This window comes from Scleropages formosus, chromosome 16 (assembly GCF_900964775.1).
Source record: "Scleropages formosus chromosome 16, fSclFor1.1, whole genome shotgun sequence".
Classification (NCBI taxonomy): domain Eukaryota; kingdom Metazoa; phylum Chordata; class Actinopteri; order Osteoglossiformes; family Osteoglossidae; genus Scleropages; species Scleropages formosus.
The window spans coordinates 266,377-285,829 of record NC_041821.1 but is presented as its reverse complement, the minus strand read 5'-3'; the positions used below and the strand labels follow the sequence as shown (position 1 = coordinate 285,829).

General features: G+C 43.9%; 1 protein-coding gene and 1 long non-coding RNA gene across 2 annotated transcripts; both read right to left on the bottom strand.

Moving 5' to 3' along the window:
* Positions 1-1,455: 1,455 nt before the first annotated feature.
* LOC114912432 (mucin-2-like) lies at positions 1,456-4,335 on the bottom strand. The gene is made up of 3 exons (XM_029259258.1): positions 3,304-4,335; positions 2,231-2,700; positions 1,456-1,574 (listed from the first exon to the last, which is right to left on the bottom strand). Exons 1-3 carry the CDS (start codon positions 4,275-4,277, stop codon positions 1,456-1,458), a joined length of 1,563 nt encoding a protein of 520 aa, XP_029115091.1. The 5' UTR covers positions 4,278-4,335.
* Positions 4,336-6,735: 2,400 nt separating this feature from the next.
* On the bottom strand, positions 6,736-12,254 carry LOC114912367 (uncharacterized). Its single transcript, XR_003798227.1, has 3 exons — positions 12,199-12,254; positions 10,579-10,640; positions 6,736-6,776 (listed from the first exon to the last, which is right to left on the bottom strand). It is a non-coding gene; the product is annotated as an uncharacterized LOC114912367 (long non-coding RNA).
* Positions 12,255-19,453: the final 7,199 nt, after the last annotated feature.

The following is a 19,453-nucleotide window of genomic DNA, read 5'->3' as shown; positions in this document are numbered from 1 at the left end:
GACTCTACAGTTGTCGTTGGGGTTGTCGTTGTTTCAGTAGTAGTGGGCATTGTAGTTGTGTCGGTTGTGGTTGATGTGACAAATGTCGTTGGTGTGGTAGTTGTTTCAGTAGTAGAGGGCGTTGTAGTTGTCTCAGTTGTAGACTCTACAGTTGTCGTTGGGGTGGCAGTTGTTTCAGTAGTAGAGGGCGTTGTAGTTGTCTCAGTTGTGCTCAACGTGACAGTTGTCGTTGGGGTGGTCGTTGTTCCAGTATTTGTGGACGTTGTAGTGGGTACAGTTGTCGATTGTGTGGTAGTTGTTTCAGTAGTAGTGGGAGTTGAAGTTGTCTCGGTTGTGCTTGACTCTACAGTTGTCGTTGGGGTGGTCATTGTTTCAGTAGTAGTTGGAGTTGAAGTTGTCTCAGTTGTGGTCGACGTGACAGTTGTCGTTGTAGTGGCAGCTGTTGCGGTAGTAATTGGTTTTGCAGTTGTCTCAGTGTTGGTCGATGTTACAGGTGTCGTTGGAGTGGCAGTTGTTTCACTCATTGTGGGAGTTGTCGTTGTTTCGGTTGTGGTTGATGTGACAGTTGTCGTTGGGGTGGACGTTGTTTCAGTAGTTGTTGGCATTGAAGGTGTTACAGTTGTCGTTGGGGTGACAGTTGTTTCAAGTGTTGTGGACGTTGTAGGTGTTACAGTTGTCGTTGTAGTGGTAGTTGATTCAGTAGTATTTGGAGTTGTAGTTGTCTCGGTTGTGGTCGATGTGACAGTTGTCGTTGGGGTGGTAGTTGATTCAGTAGTAGTTGGAGTTGTAGTCGTCTCAGTTGTGCTTGACTCTACAGTTGTCGTTGGGGTGGTCGTTGTTTCAGTCGGAGAGGGCGTTGTAGTTGTCTCAGTTATAGACTCTGCAGTTGTTGTTGGGGTGGTAGTTGTTTCAGTAGTCGTTGGCGTTGTAGTTGTCTCCGTTTTAGACTCCACAGTTGTCGTTGGGGTCGTAGTTGTTTCAGTAGTAGTTGGAGTTGTAGTTTTTTCTGTTGTAGACTCTACAGTTGTCGTTGGAGTGGTAGCTGTTTCAGTAGTAATTGGTTTTGCCGTTGTCTCAGTGTTCATCGATATTACAGGTGTCGTTGGGGTGGTAGTTGTTTCAGTCATTGTGGGAGTTGTCGTTGTTTCGGTTGTGGTTGATGTGACAGTTGTCGTTGGGGTGGTCGTTGTTCCAGTCAGAGAGGGAGTTGTTGTTGTCTCAGTTGTCCATTCTACAGTTGTCGTTGGGGTGGTAGTTGTTTCAGTAGTAGTTGGCGTTGTAGTTGTCTCAGTTGAAGACTCGACAGCTGTCGTTGGGGTGGTGGATGTTTCAGTAGTAGTTTGAGATGTAGTTGTCTCGGTTGTGGTCGATGTGACAGTTGTCGTTGGGGTTGTCGTTGTTTCAGTAGTTGTTGGCGTTGAAGGTGTTACAGTTGTCTTTAGGGTGGCTGTTGCTTCAGGTGTTGTGGAAGTTGTAGGTGTTACAGTTGTCGTTGTAGTTGTTTCGACTGTGGTCGATGTGACAGTTGTGTTTGGGGTGGTCGTTGTTCCAGTCGGAGAGGGCATTGTAGTTGTCTCAGTTGTAGACTCTACACTTGTTGTTGGAGTGGCAGTTGTTTCACTCATTGTGGGAGTTGAAGTTGTCTTGGTTGTGCTTGACTCTACAGTTGTCGTTGGGGTGGTCATTGTTTCAGTCGTAGAGGGCGTTGTAGTTGTCTCAGTTGTAGACTCTACAGTTGTCGTTGGGGTGGCAGTTGTTTCAGTAGTAGAGGGCGTTGTAGTTGTCTCAGTTGTGCTCGACGTGACAGTTGTCGTTGGGGTGGTCGTTGTTCCAATATTTGTGGACGTTGTAGTGGGTACAGTTGTCGATTGTGTGGTAGTTGTTTCAGTAGTAGAGGGCGTTGTAGTTGTCTCAGTTGTAGACTCCACAGTTGTAGTTGGGGTGGTAGTTGTATCAGTAGTAGTTGGAGTTGTAGTTGTCTCGGTTGTGGTAGATGTGCCAGTTGTTGCTTGGTCGGACGTTGTTTCAGTAGGAGAGCGCATTGTAGTTGTCTCAGTTATAGACTCCACAGTTGTAGTTGGGGTGGTAGTTGTTTCAGTAGTAGTTGGAGTTATAGTTGTCTCGGTTGTGGTAGATGTGCCAGTTGTCATTGGGGTGGACGTTGTGTCAGTTGGAGAGGGCATTGTAGTTGTCTCAGTGATAGACTCTGCAGTTGTTGTTGGGGCGGTACTTTTTTCAGGTGTTGTGGCCGTTGAAGGTGTTGCAGTTGTCGTTGTAGTGGTAGTTGTTTCACTAGTAGTTGGAGTTGTAGTTGTCTCTGTTGTAGACTCTGCAGTTGTTGTTGGAGTGGTAGCTGTTGCAGTAGTAGTTGCAGTTGCAGTTGTCTCAGTGTTGGTCGATATTACAGGTGTCGTTGGAGTGGCAGTTGTTTCACTCATTGTGGGAGATGTCGTTGTTTCAGTTGTGGTTGATGTGACAGTTGTCGTTGGGATGGTAGTTGTGTCAGTAGAAGTGGGAGTTGAAGTTGTCTCGGTTGTGCTTGACTCTACGGTCGTCGTTGGGGTGATAGTTGTTTCAGTCACAGAGGGCGTTGTAGTTGTCTCAGTTGTCGATTCTACAGTTGTCCTTGGGTTGGTAGTTGTTTCAGTAGTAGTTGGAATTGTCTCGGTTGTGGTCGATGTGACAGTTCTCGTTGGGGTGGCAGTTGTTTCAAGTGTTGTGGCTGTTGAAGGTGTTACAGTTGTCGTTGTAGTGGTAATTGTTTCAGTAGTAGTTGGAGTTGTAGTTTTTTCTGTTGTAGACTCCACAGTTGTCGTTGGGGTGGTAGTTGTTTCAGTAGTAGCTGGAGTTGAAGTTGTCTCTGTTGTAGACTCTGCAGTTGTCGTTGGAGTGGTAGCTGTTGCAGTAGTAGTTGGAGTTGCAGTTGTCTCAGTGTTGGTCGATATTACAGGTGTCGTTGGAGTGGCAGTTGTTTCACTCATTGTGGGAGTTGTCGTTGTTTCGGTTGTGGTTGATGTGACAGTTGTCGTTGGGGTTGTCGTTGTTTCAGTAGTTGTTGGCGTTGAAGGTGTTATAGTTGTCTTTAGGGTGGCAGTTGCTTCAAGTGTTGTGGACGTTGTGGGTGTTACAGTTGTCGTTGTAGTGATAGTTGATTCAGTAGTAGTTGGAGTTGTAGTTGTCTCGGTTGTGCTTGACTCTACAGTTGTCGGTGGGGTGGTAGTTGTTTCAGTCATAGTTGGAGTTGTAGTTGTCTCGGTTGTGCTTGACTCTACAGTTGTCGTTGGGGTGGTCGTTGTTCCAGTAGTAGTTGTTTCAGTAGTAGTTGGAGTTGTAGTTCTCTCGGTTGTGGTCGATGTGACAGTTGTCGTTGGGGTTGTCGTTGTTTCAGTAGTTGTTGGCGTTGAAGGTGTTACAGTTGTCTTTAGGGTGGCTGTTGCTTCAAGTGTTGTGGACGTTGTAGGTGTTACAGTTGTCGTTGTAGTGGTAGTTGTTTCAGTCGTAGCTGGAGATGTAGTTGTCCCGGTTGTGGTCAAAGTGACAGTTGTCGTTGGGGTGGTCGTTGTTTCAGTCGGAGAGGGTGTTGTAGTTGTCTCAGTTGTAGACTCTACACGTGTCGTTGGGGTGGTCGTTGTTCCAGTCGGAGAGGGCGTTGTAGTTGTCTCAGTTGTTGACTCTACACGTGTCGTTGGGGTGGTAGTTGTTTCAGTAGTAGTTGGAGTTGTAGTTGTCTCAGTTCTCGATTCTACAGTTGTCGTTGGGTTGGTAGTTGTTTCTGTAGTAGTTGGTGTTGTAGTTGTCTCAGTTGAAGACTCCACAGTTGTCGTTGGGGTGGTAGTTGTTTCAGTAGTCGTTAGCGTTGTAGTTGTATCAGTTGTCGACTCTATAGTTTTCGTTGGGGTGGTAGTTGTTTCAGTAGAAGAGAGGGTTGTAGTTGTCTTGGTTGTGGTTGACGTGACAGTTGTTGTTGGGGTGGTAGCTGGAGTTGTTGAAGTTGGAGTTGTCTCAGTTGTGTTCGAAGTGACAGTTTTCGTTGGGGTGGTAGTTGTTTCAGTAGTAGAGGGGGTTGTAGTTGTCTCAGTTGTAGACTGTACAGTTGTCGTTGGGGCGGTAGTTGTTTCAGTAGTAGTTGGAGTTGCAGTTGTCTCAGTGTTGGTCGATATTACAGGTGTCATTGGAGTGGCAGTTGTTTCACTCATTGTGGGATTTGAAGTTGTCTCGGTTGTGCTTGACTCTACAGTTGTCGTTGGGGTTGTCGTTGTTTCAGTAGTAGTGGGCATTGTAGTTGTGTCGGTTGTGGTTGATGTGACAGTTGTCGTTGGTGTGGTAGTTGTTTCAGTAGTAGAGGGCGTTGTAGTTGTCTCAGTTGTAGACTCTACAGTTGTCGTTGGGGTGGTCGTTGTTCCAGTATTTGTGGACGTTGTAGTGGGTACAGTTGTCGATTGTGTGGTAGTTGTTTCAGTAGTAGTGGGAGTTGAAGTTGTCTCGGTTGTGCTTGACTCTACAGTTGTCGTTGGGGTGGTCATTGTTTCAGTAGTAGTTGGAGTTGAAGTTGTCTCAGTTGTGGTCGACGTGACAGTTGTCGTTGTAGTGGCAGCTGTTGCGGTAGTAATTGGTTTTGCAGTTGTCTCAGTGTTGGTCGATGTTACAGGTGTCGTTGGAGTGGCAGTTGTTTCACTCATTGTGGGAGTTGTCGTTGTTTCGGTTGTGGTTGATGTGACAGTTGTCGTTGGGGTGGACGTTGTTTCAGTAGTTGTTGGCATTGAAGGTGTTACAGTTGTCGTTGGGGTGACAGTTGTTTCAAGTGTTGTGGACGTTGTAGGTGTTACAGTTGTCGTTGTAGTGGTAGTTGATTCAGTAGTATTTGGCGTTGTAGTTGTCTCGGTTGTGGTCGATGTGACAGTTGTCGTTGGGGTTGTCGTTGTGTCAGTAGTTGTTGGCATTGAAGGTGTTACAGTTGTCGTTGGGGTGACAGTTGTTTCAAGTGTTGTGGACGTTGTAGGTGTTACAGTTGTCGTTGTAGTGGTAGTTGATTCAGTAGTATTTGGAGTTGTAGTTGTCTCGGTTGTGGTCGATGTGACAGTTGTCGTTGGGGTGGTCGTTGTTTCAGTCGGAGAGGGCGTTGTAGTTGTCTCAGTTATAGACTCTGCAGTTGTTGTTGGGGTGGTAGTTGTTTCAGTAGTCGTTGGCGTTGTAGTTGTCTCCGTTTTAGACTCCACAGTTGTCGTTGGGGTCGTAGTTGTTTCAGTAGTAGTTGGAGTTGTAGTTTTTTCTGTTGTAGACTCTACAGTTGTCGTTGGAGTGGTAGCTGTTTCAGTAGTAATTGGTTTTGCCGTTGTCTCAGTGTTCGTCGATATTACAGGTGTCGTTGGAGTGGCAGTTGTTTTACTCATTGTGGGAGTTGTCGTTGTTTCGGTTGTGGTTGACTCTACAGTTGTCGTTGGGGTGGTAGTTGTTTCAGTCATTGTGGGAGTTGTCGTTGTTTCGGTTGTGGTTGATGTGACAGTTGTCGTTGGGGTGGTCGTTGTTCCAGTCGGAGAGGGAGTTGTTGTTGTCTCAGTTGTCCATTCTACAGTTGTCGTTGGGGTGGTAGTTGTTTCAGTAGTAGTTGGCGTTGTAGTTGCCTCGGTTGTGGTCGATGTGACAGTTGTCGTTGGGGTTGTCGTTGTTTCAGTAGTTGTTGGCATTGAAGGTGTTACAGTTGTCGTTGGGGTGAAAGTTGTTTCAAGTGTTGTGGACGTTGTAGGTGTTACAGTTGTCGTTGCAGTGGTAGTTGATTCAGTAGTAGTTGGCCTTGTAGTTGTCTCGGTTGTGGTCGATGTGACAGTTGTCGTTGGGGTTGTCGTTGTTTCAGTAGTTGTTGGCATTGAAGGTGTTACAGTTGTCGTTGGGGTGAAAGTTGTTTCAAGTGTTGTGGACGTTGTAGGTGTTACAGTTGTCGTTGGGGTGGTAGTTGATTCAGTAGTAGTTGGAGTTGAAGTTGTCTCGGTTGTGCTTGACTCTATACTTGTCGTTGGGGTGGTCGTTGTTCCAGTCGGAGAGGGCGTTGTAGTTGTCTCAGTTTTAGACTCCACAGTTGTCGTTGGGGTCGTAGTTGTTTCAGTAGTAGTTGGCGTTGTAGTTGTCTCAGTTGAAGACTCCACAGCTGTCGTTGGGGTGGTAGTTGTTTCAATCGTAGTTGGAGTTGTAGTTGTCTCGGTTGTGTTTGACTCTACAGTTGTCGTTGGGGTGGTAGTTGTTTCAGAAGAAGTTGGAGTCATATTTGTCTCGGTTGGGCTTGACTCTACAGTTGCCGTTGGGATGGTAGTTGTTTCAGTAGTAGTTGGAATTGTAGTTGTCTCGGTTGTGGGAGATGTGACAGTTGTCGTTGGGGTGGTCGTTCCTGTCGGAGAGGGTGTTGTAGTTGTCTCAGTTGTAGACTCTACAGTTGTCGTTGGGGCGCTAGTTGTTTCAGTCGTAGTTGGAGTTGTGGTTGTCTCGGTTGTAGACTCTACAGCTGTCGTTGGAGTGGTTGTTGTTTCAGTAGTAGTGGGAGTTGTAGTTGTAGTTACCATGGCAGTAGTAGTTGCTGTTTCTGATGTTAGTGCAGATGTCAGTGTTGTTTCATTTCTTGCTCTGGAAAAATATGAAAAAAAAAAAAAAATCAGGCTTCTGCCTTTTTATATCTTAAGATATACTTTGTCTACATTTATATTTATTGTATATACATATGTTGTCTTTAAGGTGAGAAAGTACTTACGATTGTCCTGTGACAGCAGCGTTTTTCCTCTGCATGAATGCTGTGGTTGACAGGAAAAAGAGCACATTTTGATTTAAAACTTGTCAAGAGACGCTGCAGACAGATTTTACTTTATGATATTGTCAAATATCCTTATCGTGTATTTTTCTATTGTATGAAATCAAATTCTGAAGGGACAATTTGGACTTCTGCATGTGAGCTGTAAGGTCTACATAGATTTGTTAGTGTGAACTAGACTCATTGACTGTACTTCAGGAATGGTTTGTCCCTGTCTCCATCTCTCTCTCTGTTGTTGACGCACGTTTGTGTACTCTAAGTTGTGTCATCTTTTAGGAAAGCGTCCGAAAAATTAATGAATGTAATTGTGTTTGCTGTGAATTGAAACTCCATAGTATGACCCCTATGCCCTTCAAAATTCTTAGCCAGGTGTGTGTTAACTCACAGAATCATCACAGAATCAGTGAATTTTTTTTTCTTTGGACTGCACAGGTTTACTGAGTAGACATTGCAATACATGTTCTGAGTTTGATGAAATACCTCTGCATATTGTAATGATGACGTATTAGGGTGGAGACTAAGCGGTTGCTCCTCCCCTCGGTCCTCTCTCCCGCGCGCGCGCAGGCTGATATACTTGGCCGTGTACACATTTTGTGCCTCGCACGTTTGGAGTTTACTTTAAATTAATGTTGTTTATTTTATTGTAAAGACAGCTGTGTGAAATATGTCATCCATAGTTGCCTGCAAGATATTAAAAAGAAGAGCTTCCTTTTTTCCGTGTCTGACTGGGTTTATATAATTATACGCCTTTCTGGAATCCACGTGAGGATCTGGGCTAACTCATTAGCCAGATCGTTACAATATGTTCATCCTTTTCCTTTCCTAACAGTGGTGCGAGCTTTATGTGCCCGCACACAGACACACAGGTCTGGGGTTGTTCTTCAACACTGCCAATATACAGGCGTCCCTCACATAATGAGCACAGTCCCTTGCTTGAACACTTTTTACCTCACATCTCCTCAATTGTTGGGTTAGTAGCATATTCGAATCCAGCTGAGAATGCGCAGACTTTAAATTATTCTCAAATAAATCAATTTGTTTTCCTTGCATGTTCCAGTACATTTGGATTAGTGCAGCAGTTCACTCGCTACACCCCAGCCAGACTGCTACGCTCCTCCACTCTGCCTGTTTGGTGATCCCACCCACGAAAAGTCCAAAATCCAAAGCACAATGGGTTCCAATTCTGGTTCCAATGCGGTAGAATGACCCCCCTCCCACTCAGAACTGCTGAATTTCTCTCTACATTTAAAAAAGTCCCAAAACGCATCTTTTTCAGGCTCACTTCCCCTGATCTCTTAAGTGCACGATAGAAGTGGAAATGTTTTTGTTTAATTTTTCTAAGAAATTGTTGAATTTTGGGTAAACCTTTATGCAACTACTTGTGTGATGTGTACTGATTCATACTGTTGATTGTGACTGTACTGAGACTGTATTCTAGAATCACATATCTGCATCCAAATCTCTCCTCTTGTTGATGTAATGCACTCATTGCATTTTTCTCTGATATATATATTGCTTTTGAGAAAAGCATCTGCTCAATGGATAAATGTAAATGTAAATGTAGTACTGTCAACAACTTTCTACACACAAATGTGTAAAGAACAGAAAAAGGACCTCACACTTTGACATTCATATGCATGTTCACAGAGACTCTCAAGTCTCTGGACAGTTATGAGGTGACAAACCAGGTGACTAGTCACCTATTGAGAGGCCTACTGCATTTTACTGTGGGACAGTCTGTTTGCCAAAATTTTCCTGCAGAACTGTGTGAGCTAACTTGAGACTCTAGCAGTAATTTCAGGTTACTATCTTCAGAAACATGCATGCACACACATACACAGTCTGAAACCGCTTGTCCCAAATGGGGTTGCGGCGAGCTGGAGCCTGACCCTGCAACGCAGGGTGCAAGGTTGAAGGGGGAGGGGTCACACCCAGGACGGGATGCCAGTCTGGTGCAAGACATCCCAAGCTGGGCTCGAACCCCAGACCCACCAGAGAGCAGGCCCTGGCCAAGCTCACTCTGCCACCACACCCCCCATTCTTCAGAAGTAAAGACACACACACACACACACACACACACACACACACACACACACACACACACACACACACACTTTTTTTCAGAACTGCTTGTCCCATACAGGGTCACAGGGAACCGGAGCCAACCCGGTAACACAGGGCATAAGGCCAGAGGGGGAGGGAACACACCCAGGACGGGACGCCAGTCCGTCGCAAGGCACCCCAAGCGGGACTTGAACCCCAGACCCACCGGAGAGCAGGACTGTGGTCCAACCCACTGCGCCACCCACCCCCTGACAAGTAAAGATATATAATGAGCTAATTTTTTTCATTAGCGTAATTTTTTAATGCACTACTGTTTAATTTGCCTTATGAAATATCCTGTACAGTTGGTGTGTGGTGCCATGACAGCTACATTATTTATAGTTATAGAGATACAGTTATAGTGCCTCACTGTTCAGTATCATTGAGGGCTGGTCTGCAGTGTGTAACTCCCAGTCTGAATGTGAGTTCCACTCCAGTTCTGCAGACTTCCTTAATTTTTTTTCTTTTAGGTTCTGTAAAAATCTCAGATAAAGTTGCAACAAACATAAAATACTCTCTATGACTTATTATTTTTATTAACATGAAACAGCATTGATATTAAATACAATTTAGTTCATCCACACACATGCACATGTATGATTATAAGTTTTTGATGACTTCCAACCTTCTTTATTGTCTACATAAATCTTAATGTCTTTCGGTTTACTTAAAGGCTAGGTTTGCTAAACATTTTGGACATAGGTATAATAAATACAATTTGTGATACACACACACACACCATCTGAAGCCACTGGTCCCATAGAGGGTTGCGGGGAGCCGGAGCCCAACCCGGCAATACAGGGCATAAGGCAGGAAGGGGAGAGGACACACCCAGGACAGGATGCCAAGCAGGACTTGAACCCCCGACCCACCGGAAAGCAGGACCTGGTCCAACCCACTGCGCCACTGCATCCCCCTATGTAATACATGAGTTTTTTAAAAAAATATTTTCACCAGAAATTGTATTAAAATAAAACTTAGCTTAACATCAAAAAAGATAAAAATACGTTGTCTCTTACAAACTCTTATAAAATGTTTATTGTTGATCAGTTCTTCCATGGGCAACATTGCTCATGTTGTTATTTATCACCAACAGTGAGGAATACAACACAAGAACTATAAACACTGTCCAAGTGAGTCTCTGTTCTGGTGTGTTTTTTACTCCCAACTAATGACTACGTTTCGAAATGCAGGCCAAGATTGTTTCACAGCTATTCATTTTTGATGATATGCATCTGCAGAATATCGAGTTAGTTACACACAAGACTGCTTAAATATGGCAAAACAAAATTAACTCTTAAATATATTGCTGATTATTAACTGCTAAGATATTTTACGCATGGATTGTACTGAGGGCTCTCGCTGAAAGAATTTTTTACATGCTCTGTAACTTGCTGAACTTTAGTCGTGTTTCTGTAATAAACTAGGTGCAGTTTAAAATGACTGCAGTATTTCTTTCTGCAAATAATTTGAGATAACAAATATCTGAGGTGTCTGCACTTGCCCAGGCAAGCTGGACTGGAACAGTACATTCTTCTCACATTTTCATACTATTGAACTTTACATTTTGCCACCCGAAACTCTTTCCACATGAACTACTCAGACTATTGAGAAGGTTTGCTCAAAACTGTTAGTATTGTTTTGAAACTGATCCCATCTTGACTGTGAAAAGTATTACTCACCTAATAGCAGCAGAAGAAGCATTGGTATTGCCCTCATTCCCACAGGCATGAATTGGGGAAATCTGAAAATCAAAAACAAACTGTTACATGTAATTTAATTGCCTACAATTACATATTATAAGTTACAGAAATTTTTAACAGTAGTTGTGACTTTTATTGTGAAGTCCTGTAATGCTCTAAAGACCACGGTCCAAACTACTGAGGACACAATATATCACTATCCCCGTCACTGCCGTCTCCATGAGGGGACAGTAGTGAGAATAGCCTTTCTCTGTACAGAGCAGATGGTAGGAGACTGATCCAGGACTGTGTTCATTGTTCACTTTTCACTACTCCACCTTGTGGCTGGAAACGCTCAGGACTTGATCAACCCCTACACAGCAAACCATAGCCTTTCGCTCATCTATTTCTGCTTGCTTGGTAGTCCCACGCACAAAAAGTAAAGCACAGAGGTTCTCAGTTATGGCTCTCTTGTGGTGGACTGACCTCCCCCTCTCCCTCAGGACTGCTGAAACTCTGCCTACATTCAAGAAGGGTGTGAAAAGTCACCTTTTCCGGATTCACTTCGCCCATGATCTCTCAAGCTCATGTATGGTGTAAATGTTCATGCACCATAACTTTTTGATCATGCCCAGATAAGCCTTTCCACAGCCGCTACTCCTGTATTATATGTAAATGTATGTGTATCCACACACACACACACACACACACACACACACACACACACACACAAAAAGTCTGAAATCACTTGTCCCAAGCAGGGTCACAGCAAACCGGAGCCTAACCTAGCAACACAGGGCACAAGGCTTGAGGGGACACACGCAGGACAGGACACCAGTCCATTACAGGCACCCTAAGCAGAGCTCAAACCCAAATCCATCAAAGAGCGGGACCTAGCCAAATCTGCTGCGCCACTATGGCCCCTGTTTGTGTACCTTTTTATTAAAAAAAAAAATTGTAGGAAGGTGATCAGGATTCGTTTATTCTGTTTTATGCACCTTCTCATGTGGTGAACATCGGTGCACAAAGTGGAAAGAAACATACTAGGTTTATTTAAGAATCACATGTCTGCAACTATGTTGCTCTTTCTCCTAATGTAATGCACAAATTTGTATTTGAGAAAAGTGTCTGCTAAATGAATAAATGTAAATGTATTGAAATGTCCAGAATGTGTATGTTCTTCAGCTGATTCCGCACAAATGCACAAGTAGTAAAATAAAATATTACTGTCACTCACACACTATGGGTGAACCTGAACTGCATGTCTAAATAAAAAAGAAAGATAAAAAGTTTCCTGCCCATTCAACACCTGTTCACACAGTTTAAATAAGCAAGCAGATTTTTTACATAGTTTCAAAGTCATTTTTACATCATGAGTAAAACCGAAGTCCATGACAATGTGTAAAACATGTGGGCAAAGTGATGGTCAGCAATTTTTTGAAAAATAAATTGATTTATATATAAAACTGACACCATACATACAGAAGCATAAACTGGATAATCCAGAGTAACCGTAATATGAGTATTTATTTGGAAAACAGTATGAGGTAAAGTTGAGGGTGAACTTAAATGTTCCTGCTGTAAACTGCAAAGATGATGTCAATGTAAGAAATTACTCACCCCCACTCCTGTATCCTCATACAGCTGTAAACCCCAAGCAAATCCTCCTGGTTGCTTCAATTATTGTAGAACTTCTAAAGTGCTTTTAAAATGAGCTCAAGTTTCAACACGAAGTCAACAGGCCTGTTTTGCACCTCTGCTCCAGGTAGCAGTATTTGGGAGAGGTTTTATACGACAATGGGACTCATTTCAGGGTGGGAAGACATCCAAGCTCAGATGAATGCATTTAAAAAATGTACCTGTGACATCGTGAAGAAAAACAGGTGGGATGGGCATCATATACACACACACACACACACATTTTCAGAACCGCTTGTCCCATACGAGGTCACGGGGAACCGGAGCCTACCCGGTAACACAGGGCGTAAGGCCGGAGGGGGAGAGGACACACCCAGAACAGGATGCCAGTCTGTCGCAAGGCACCCCAAGCGGGACTCGAACCCCAGACCCACCGGAGAGTAGGACTGCGGTCCAACCCACTGCGCCACCGCACCCCCGGGCATCATATAACTACGTGCCCTTCAAGGGTTGGGGATTGAAACACACTATCTAAAATTATCATCTAAAATTGAATGCTTTGTATTTTAAAACACAAAATTTATGTAGTAACCGCTAGAAATATTTCCTCCATTATCTAATAAACTGTGTTACTGTAGTACTGTTTTACATGTTTGGGCAGTAATATGTTGTATTTGTTCATGTTTCATGTTCAGAATCACTGACATGTATGTTGTGTTCACCAGGAGGAGCACAGTGTTCCTTGTTTGGTGTGCTGGACTGTAAAATTACATAATAATAATAATCAACCCACTGTATCAGATATTACATAATCTCAGCGCATCCATGTAAATCCATCCTCCAAAACAATCTTCCATGTGTTTTTGAGGAATACAAAAAAGGTGGTCCTGCCTGGAAGCTTCAAACTGCACCTATACTGGAGCTCTAGAGAAGGTAATAAACAAATTAATAGTGAGTTACAAATAAAACCTGTTTGACAACAATACAGAGTATCACCATAACTGCATTTAGAAATTTGTTTTCCTGCTTATACATATTAGTTCAAAAACATTAATATTAATTATAAATATAAATAAGAAATATTATAACTATTACCATATTAATTTATCTTAATACCAGTATTAATAATAACAAGAAATGGATTCAGTTTTATAAATGAACACCTGTCATTCTCAGGTTTTAGAAGAGACAAGGACCCTGTGACTAATAGCAACTAAACTGGAAAAAAAGTTGATTTGGAAGAAAATAATCCTGCAGTTCGATGTGATTAGCCCATAATTAATTACATGAGGGGTGTGTTGAAATTATGTCTACAGCCTTGACATGTGAAAATGGTGATATTTGTAGTCTTTAACAAGAGTAACGTTATTTTATCTGAGTTCAAATCATAATAGAAGGGTCAAAATAAATTTATAAACATTTTACTACACTGTATTATATATGCACACACACATTTTCAGAACTGCTTGTCCCATGCAGGGTCATGGGGAACCGGAGCCTAACCTGGCAACACAGGGCGGAAGGCCAGAGGGGACACACCCAGGACGGGATGCCAGTCCGTCGCAAGGCACCCCAAGTGGGACTGAAACCCCAGACCCACCGGAGAGCAGGACTGTGGTCCAACCCACTGCGCCACCGCACCCCCCATACACATACCTACACATACATATACATACATATACATAACACACACTATCAGAACCGCTTGTCCCACACAGGGTGGCAGGGAACCGGAGCCTACCCGGCAACACAGGGCGTAAAGCCAGAGGAGGAGGGGACACACCCAGGATGGGACGCCAGTCCGCCGCAAGGCATCCCAAGCGGGACTTGAACCCCAGACCCACCAGAGAGGAGGACCCAGTCTAACCCACTGCACCCCCCTGTCTTATATATTCAGTGTATTTTAATATTTTGTTAAACATTGCTGTATTTTCTGTAATTTTTAGTAAATTGTTGCTTTGACTCTTTCAGTAACGTTACTATCTCAAACCAGTATATATACAGTATAACAAATACTATTACATAATACTGGATATTATAACAAATATTATCCATTTCTTATAATGTTATTTTTTAACAAATAGTTTTTTTATTCACAGTTTCTGAATAACTTTTAAATGTTGTGGTTGCGATGAAGAGACCCTTCTAAACACTTTTTAATCATTTTAGGAGACTTGGCTGTGCATTAACCAGTAATCTGCAGGTTCAATACCTCATCTTTTATTCAGTTTGGTGATTGTGTATTTATGTTCATTGGTCCCTGTTGATGTGTGACAAACAGTTTTACTCTTTTCTTCTTTTGTTGCTTTGACTGTACAAAAGTACATGGGGAATATTGACATTTGCATGATCTGCCAGGGCATTACCCAGGTGAGCACAAGCATCGGTATACAGGTGTGGTGTCAATGGAGGGTGTGTGATCCCTGATGTTTGTTTCCCACAGTTACTTTTCACCTAGAATGATACCAAAAAGATTTTGGTAGCAATAGTACAAAACCTTAGAATGATATCTAGGCTGTGCTTAACTTCAGTGGATTTTATTTTATTAAAAACTGGCACATCCATAGTTACATAGTTTGATGCAAAATACAGGAGAAATCCTTTTCAACATATTTACATAAAATCAGAGGAGCTGTCACCCTTCCATGAGACAAAGATCTATGCATGATGATGAGTGTTAAGGCAAAGGTTTTGGTTTTGCAGTGCATTTGGACCCTAAGCGAAGTTACATAACCCTGAAGGCTGACGGCACACAGTGGTTTTGGAAAGAGAGCAGTCACTCGCTGCGCTTTGGCATGTGCTCTTTTGTGCACTAGTCCATTGAAACCACAAAATGAAGACAATAATTAAGCAAAACTACGCCCTCTGCCATAAGGGTGTCTAGTTGTCATAAAGCACTGTTTTAGCTCTAAAGAAGCCCTAATCACAATAACTGTCCTTTAACAGCACCTGCTTCTTGAAAGGATCTGAACACCTGCTGCTTTTTTGTCTTAAAGGTCTGAGATTCCCTTGCAAAAATGCAGTTAACAGAAGTTTATTGTGTGTAATGAATTAGGTCACTAGCAGATTTCTTTTGAGTCCTTCCCAGTGAAATACGTAGCATTTTATAATACACACACACACACACACACACACACACACACACACACACACACACACACACACACACACACTGGCTGAAACCGCTTGTCCTGAGTGGGGTTGTGGTGAGCCAGAGCCTCACCTAAAGCTGGAGGGGGAGGGGACGCACTCAGGACGGGGCACCAATCCATTGCAAGGCACCCCAAGCAGTGCTTGAGTCCCAGACCCACCAGAGAGCAGGACCCGGCAAAACCCGCTGCGTTGCCACACCCCCTTTTATAATACATATAAAATAAATATTTGAAAAGTTATACAGATTTTCTGAAGTAAGATAATTTAATCTTAAGGGTGACACCTATGCTACAGTTTATGCATCCTTTACAACAGGAAAGGGTAATGATTCCACACTTGGGATGTAACTCAGCATTTCATTAGAAATGCAGTGATTATTAAAGACTCTGGACTGATGAAATGTTTACAGGGTCAACACAAGGGCTATGACCTGGAACTATAACAGTGACCTGTCGAGATGCATGAATGGATAGACTGAGCACCACTAAGTCATGTGAAGTCCTGTGACAACAATGTCTTACACAAATAAATAAAGGTGCAGCACCTTTTGTTCTTGTCATGCACTGCGAACAAGTTGTGCTGTGTATGTGAGCAGTGAACAATGTAGACTAGATAACAAACACATGACTAACTCACTGTCAGACTGTAACATTTCAGTGATTACCATTACTATGAGACGACTGCTTTGGTATCCAGACAGAGCCTCAGTCCAGCAGTGTCAAGTGAAGGATTAACCACAATGAGAAGATTGCTGTTGGTGAAAAAAGACTAAGTATTTTTTTTCAGAAGAGAACAAGCAATGCAGATAATCTCACATTCTGCACAATTGAGATCACACAAGACACACTGGTAACCCCTCGAACCAAGAGCAATAGTGTTGCAGACACCTGCCCGTGAGCAGGTTGTTTAACTCTTACTAGTGCGAGCTGAGATAAGTCAGCACACTGAGTAATGTCAGTTTTGCTGTCACTCCACAGCTGGGCCAAGGGAAGAAGTTTAGATGGAGAAGGGTGGGGGCCCCAGTACTGAACCCTGTGGGACACCAGCTGAGATAGGCTGAGGGGATCACCAGGAGCCATGCCATACCATACTGGTAAGATCTGGTGAGGTAGGACTCAATCCATTTTAGTGCAGTTCCTTCAGTATCAACATCAATATGTCATACAGCAGTGAGGCAGAGCGTCTACAGTAAAGCAGAGTATCCACAGCGAAAAGTTGAACACCCAACACTTGAGACATCATCTAAGGAACGATGGAATCCATTTCACATGAGTTCCATCCCCAACATTTCATCAGACAGCAGACCTATGTGTTGTGTAATATGTACTGCCTACTTACACCTGCTGATATTGTTGAACATTTCATCTGATTGACATGCATGACAAATAATGATTTGGTGCGGAAAGTCTGCAATTTAGAAGGGCACATTAAGAATTCGATTTCTATTTGATACATGAAGAGCTGGTTGGACACAGTGTGTCCTGATGCCTCAGTGGTGTTGAACTTGGCGTCGATACTTACAGGCCTCAGTACTGTTCATGAAAAGCCAGATACCCTAGACTGCTCTCATGGCAACTGGGTTACCATTAGGAGTAAGTCAAGTAAAGCTAAGCCCAAGCCACTGGTTCTGGTTCTCTCATCTGATTCCAAACTAGAAATTTGGCTCTAAGCAGCTTGATTGTGTTGGGGGGGTGTGGTGGCGCAGCAGGATTGGCCAGGTTCTGCTCTCTGGCAGGTCTGGGGTTTGAGTCCTGCTGGGGACCCTGTGCAACAGACTGGCATCCTGTCCTGGGTCTGTCCCCTTTGCATCCAGCCCTGTGCCCTGTGTTGCCAGGCTTGCTGCGACCCCACTCAGGACAAGTGGCTTCAGACAGTTTTCCTGATTAGCCTGGAAATAATACACACACACACACACACACACTTTCAGAACCGCTTGTCCCATGCAGGGTCACGGGGAACCGGAGCCCAGCCCGGCAACACAGGGCGTAAGGCCGGAGGGGGAGGGGACACACCCAGGACGGGACGCCAGTCCGTCGCCAGGCACCCCAAGCGGGACTCAAACCTCAGACCCACTGGAGAGCAGGACCCGGTCCAACCCGCTGCTCCACCGCACCCCCCTTGCCTGGAAATAATAATAATAATAATAATAATAATAATAATAATAATAATGTGCTTATCTGGGAGATTAGACTGTTCAAAATGTTAAGGCTTGAGGGTCTGGGGGCTGAAGTGTAAAAGTGAAGTGTTTCCCACATCCATGTGTGTCTGACATGAAGGCTCACATTGGTTCTCTGGCTGATAATGCAGTGTCAACTCTTATGGTGCATGTTGGTGATGCAGGTATGGGAACAAGGATGCAGGAGATCACAGGTGTGGGTGAGATTATGGCTCAATGGGGTTCTGCAATCTGGTTGGTCCGACGTCATCCTTTTATGCTCCGTCTCCGTGATCACCCCCAGGTGCAGTGAGTAGACTACCTCCATACAGACCCCCGACGTAGCTCAGCCCTTAGCTATTCCGAGAGAGTACCAAGACCACATGGAGGTCTTCAGTAAAAGCAGGGCCACTGCTTTGCCCCCGCATCGGTTGTGGCACTGCACAATCGTTCTCCTGCCAGGTACCTCTCCCCCGTGGGGCAGAGTGTACCTTCTGTCTCTGCCTGAGCAGAAAGTCATGCAGGAATATATGGTTGAGGCATTTGCTAGACAGATAGATACAATTTTATTGTCATTGCATAGTACAGGTACCCAGCAACAAAATGCAGTTTAGCATCTAGTGCAAATAGTAGAATTGTGGAAATGAACAAGTGCAGTTAAATATAAGAAATATATGTACAACAATTAAATAAATAGAATATGGCAGAGAGTATGTACAGAAACTGTTGAGCAGGTAGCAGTAATAATGTATATATAAATATCTATAGAGTATGTACAACAGTAGCAAGGATAATAATAATAATAATAATAATAATAATAATAATAATAATAATAATTTGACCCTCGAAAAGACAGAGGGCTTCGCCCATATATTGATTATTGGGGGCTCAACGCAACAACTGTGATGTTTCCTCATTCCTTGCCACTCATCACAGCTGCCCAGGAGCAGGTCTGCGGGGCACAGGCGTTTACCGAACTAGACCTGCGATGCGAGTATAATTTTATTCGGATCTAGGAAGGAGATAACTGTTGAGGACCACCATTATGCTTTTTGGTCTTTCAAACGCACCCTCGGTGTTCCAGACCTTTGTCAACTATGTGCTGGGGAATCTGGTGAACCAGTGTGTGCTTGTTTACTTGGATGACATCCTGATCTACTCCCAGTCTATGGAACAGCACATACGACAGGTCTTACAACAGTTATTAGCGAACCCTCTCTTTGTAAAAGAGGAAAAGTGCATTTTCCACCAGCAGTGGGTCACCTTCCTTGGATTCGTCCTGAGTGCAGAAGGAGTGGGCATGGGCCCCAAGAAGGTCCAAGCAGTTTTGGAGTGGCCCAGGCCTACCTCAGTGAAAGCCCTACAGCCGTTTATGAGCTCTGCTAACTTTTACAGTAGATTCATTCTGGGTTTCAGCTTGGTGGCCGCCCCCCCTCACTGCTTTGCTGCAAGGGCAGGGAATGCATCACGTGTGGACCACAGAGTCACTGGAAGCCTTCCAGGTACTTAAGGAACACTTCACGACGGCTCCTATACTCAAATACCTGGACCCCATGCTACTATTTGTAGTCCAGGTGGACTCATCAGTCATTAGAGTTGGAGTGGTATGCTCCCAATGGCAGGGCACACCCCTGAAACTCCGTCCTTGTGCGTATTTTTCACGCAAATTGTCTCCTGCCAAGCGCAACTACAACATAGGAAACTGGGGACTGTTGGCTATCAAATTAGCCTTGGAGGAATGGAAACACTGGCTGGAGGTTGATGCACACCCATTCCTAGTTCTCACTGACCACAGAAACCTGGAGTACTTGCAGACAGCACAATGCCTGAACCCATGCTAAGCCCGATTGGCATTATTCTTTACCTGTTTCCAGTTCACCGTGTCATATAGGCCGGGCATCAAGAACACCAAAGCCGACGCCTTTTCCC

Excerpts from the sequence above, each read along its gene's own strand:
- LOC114912432 (XM_029259258.1), bottom strand. The coding sequence starts at position 4,277 with ATGCCCACTACTACTGAAACAACGACAACCCCAACGACAACTGTAGAG. Across the intron at positions 2,701-3,303 it reads ACTACTACTGAAACAACTAC|CACCCCAACGAGAACTGTCA; the intron begins TACTGGAACAAC and ends TGAAACAACTGC. Across the intron at positions 1,575-2,230 it reads GGCCACAACACCTGAAAAAA|ACAACTACAATGCCCTCTCC; the intron begins GTACCGCCCCAA and ends TCTACAACTGAG.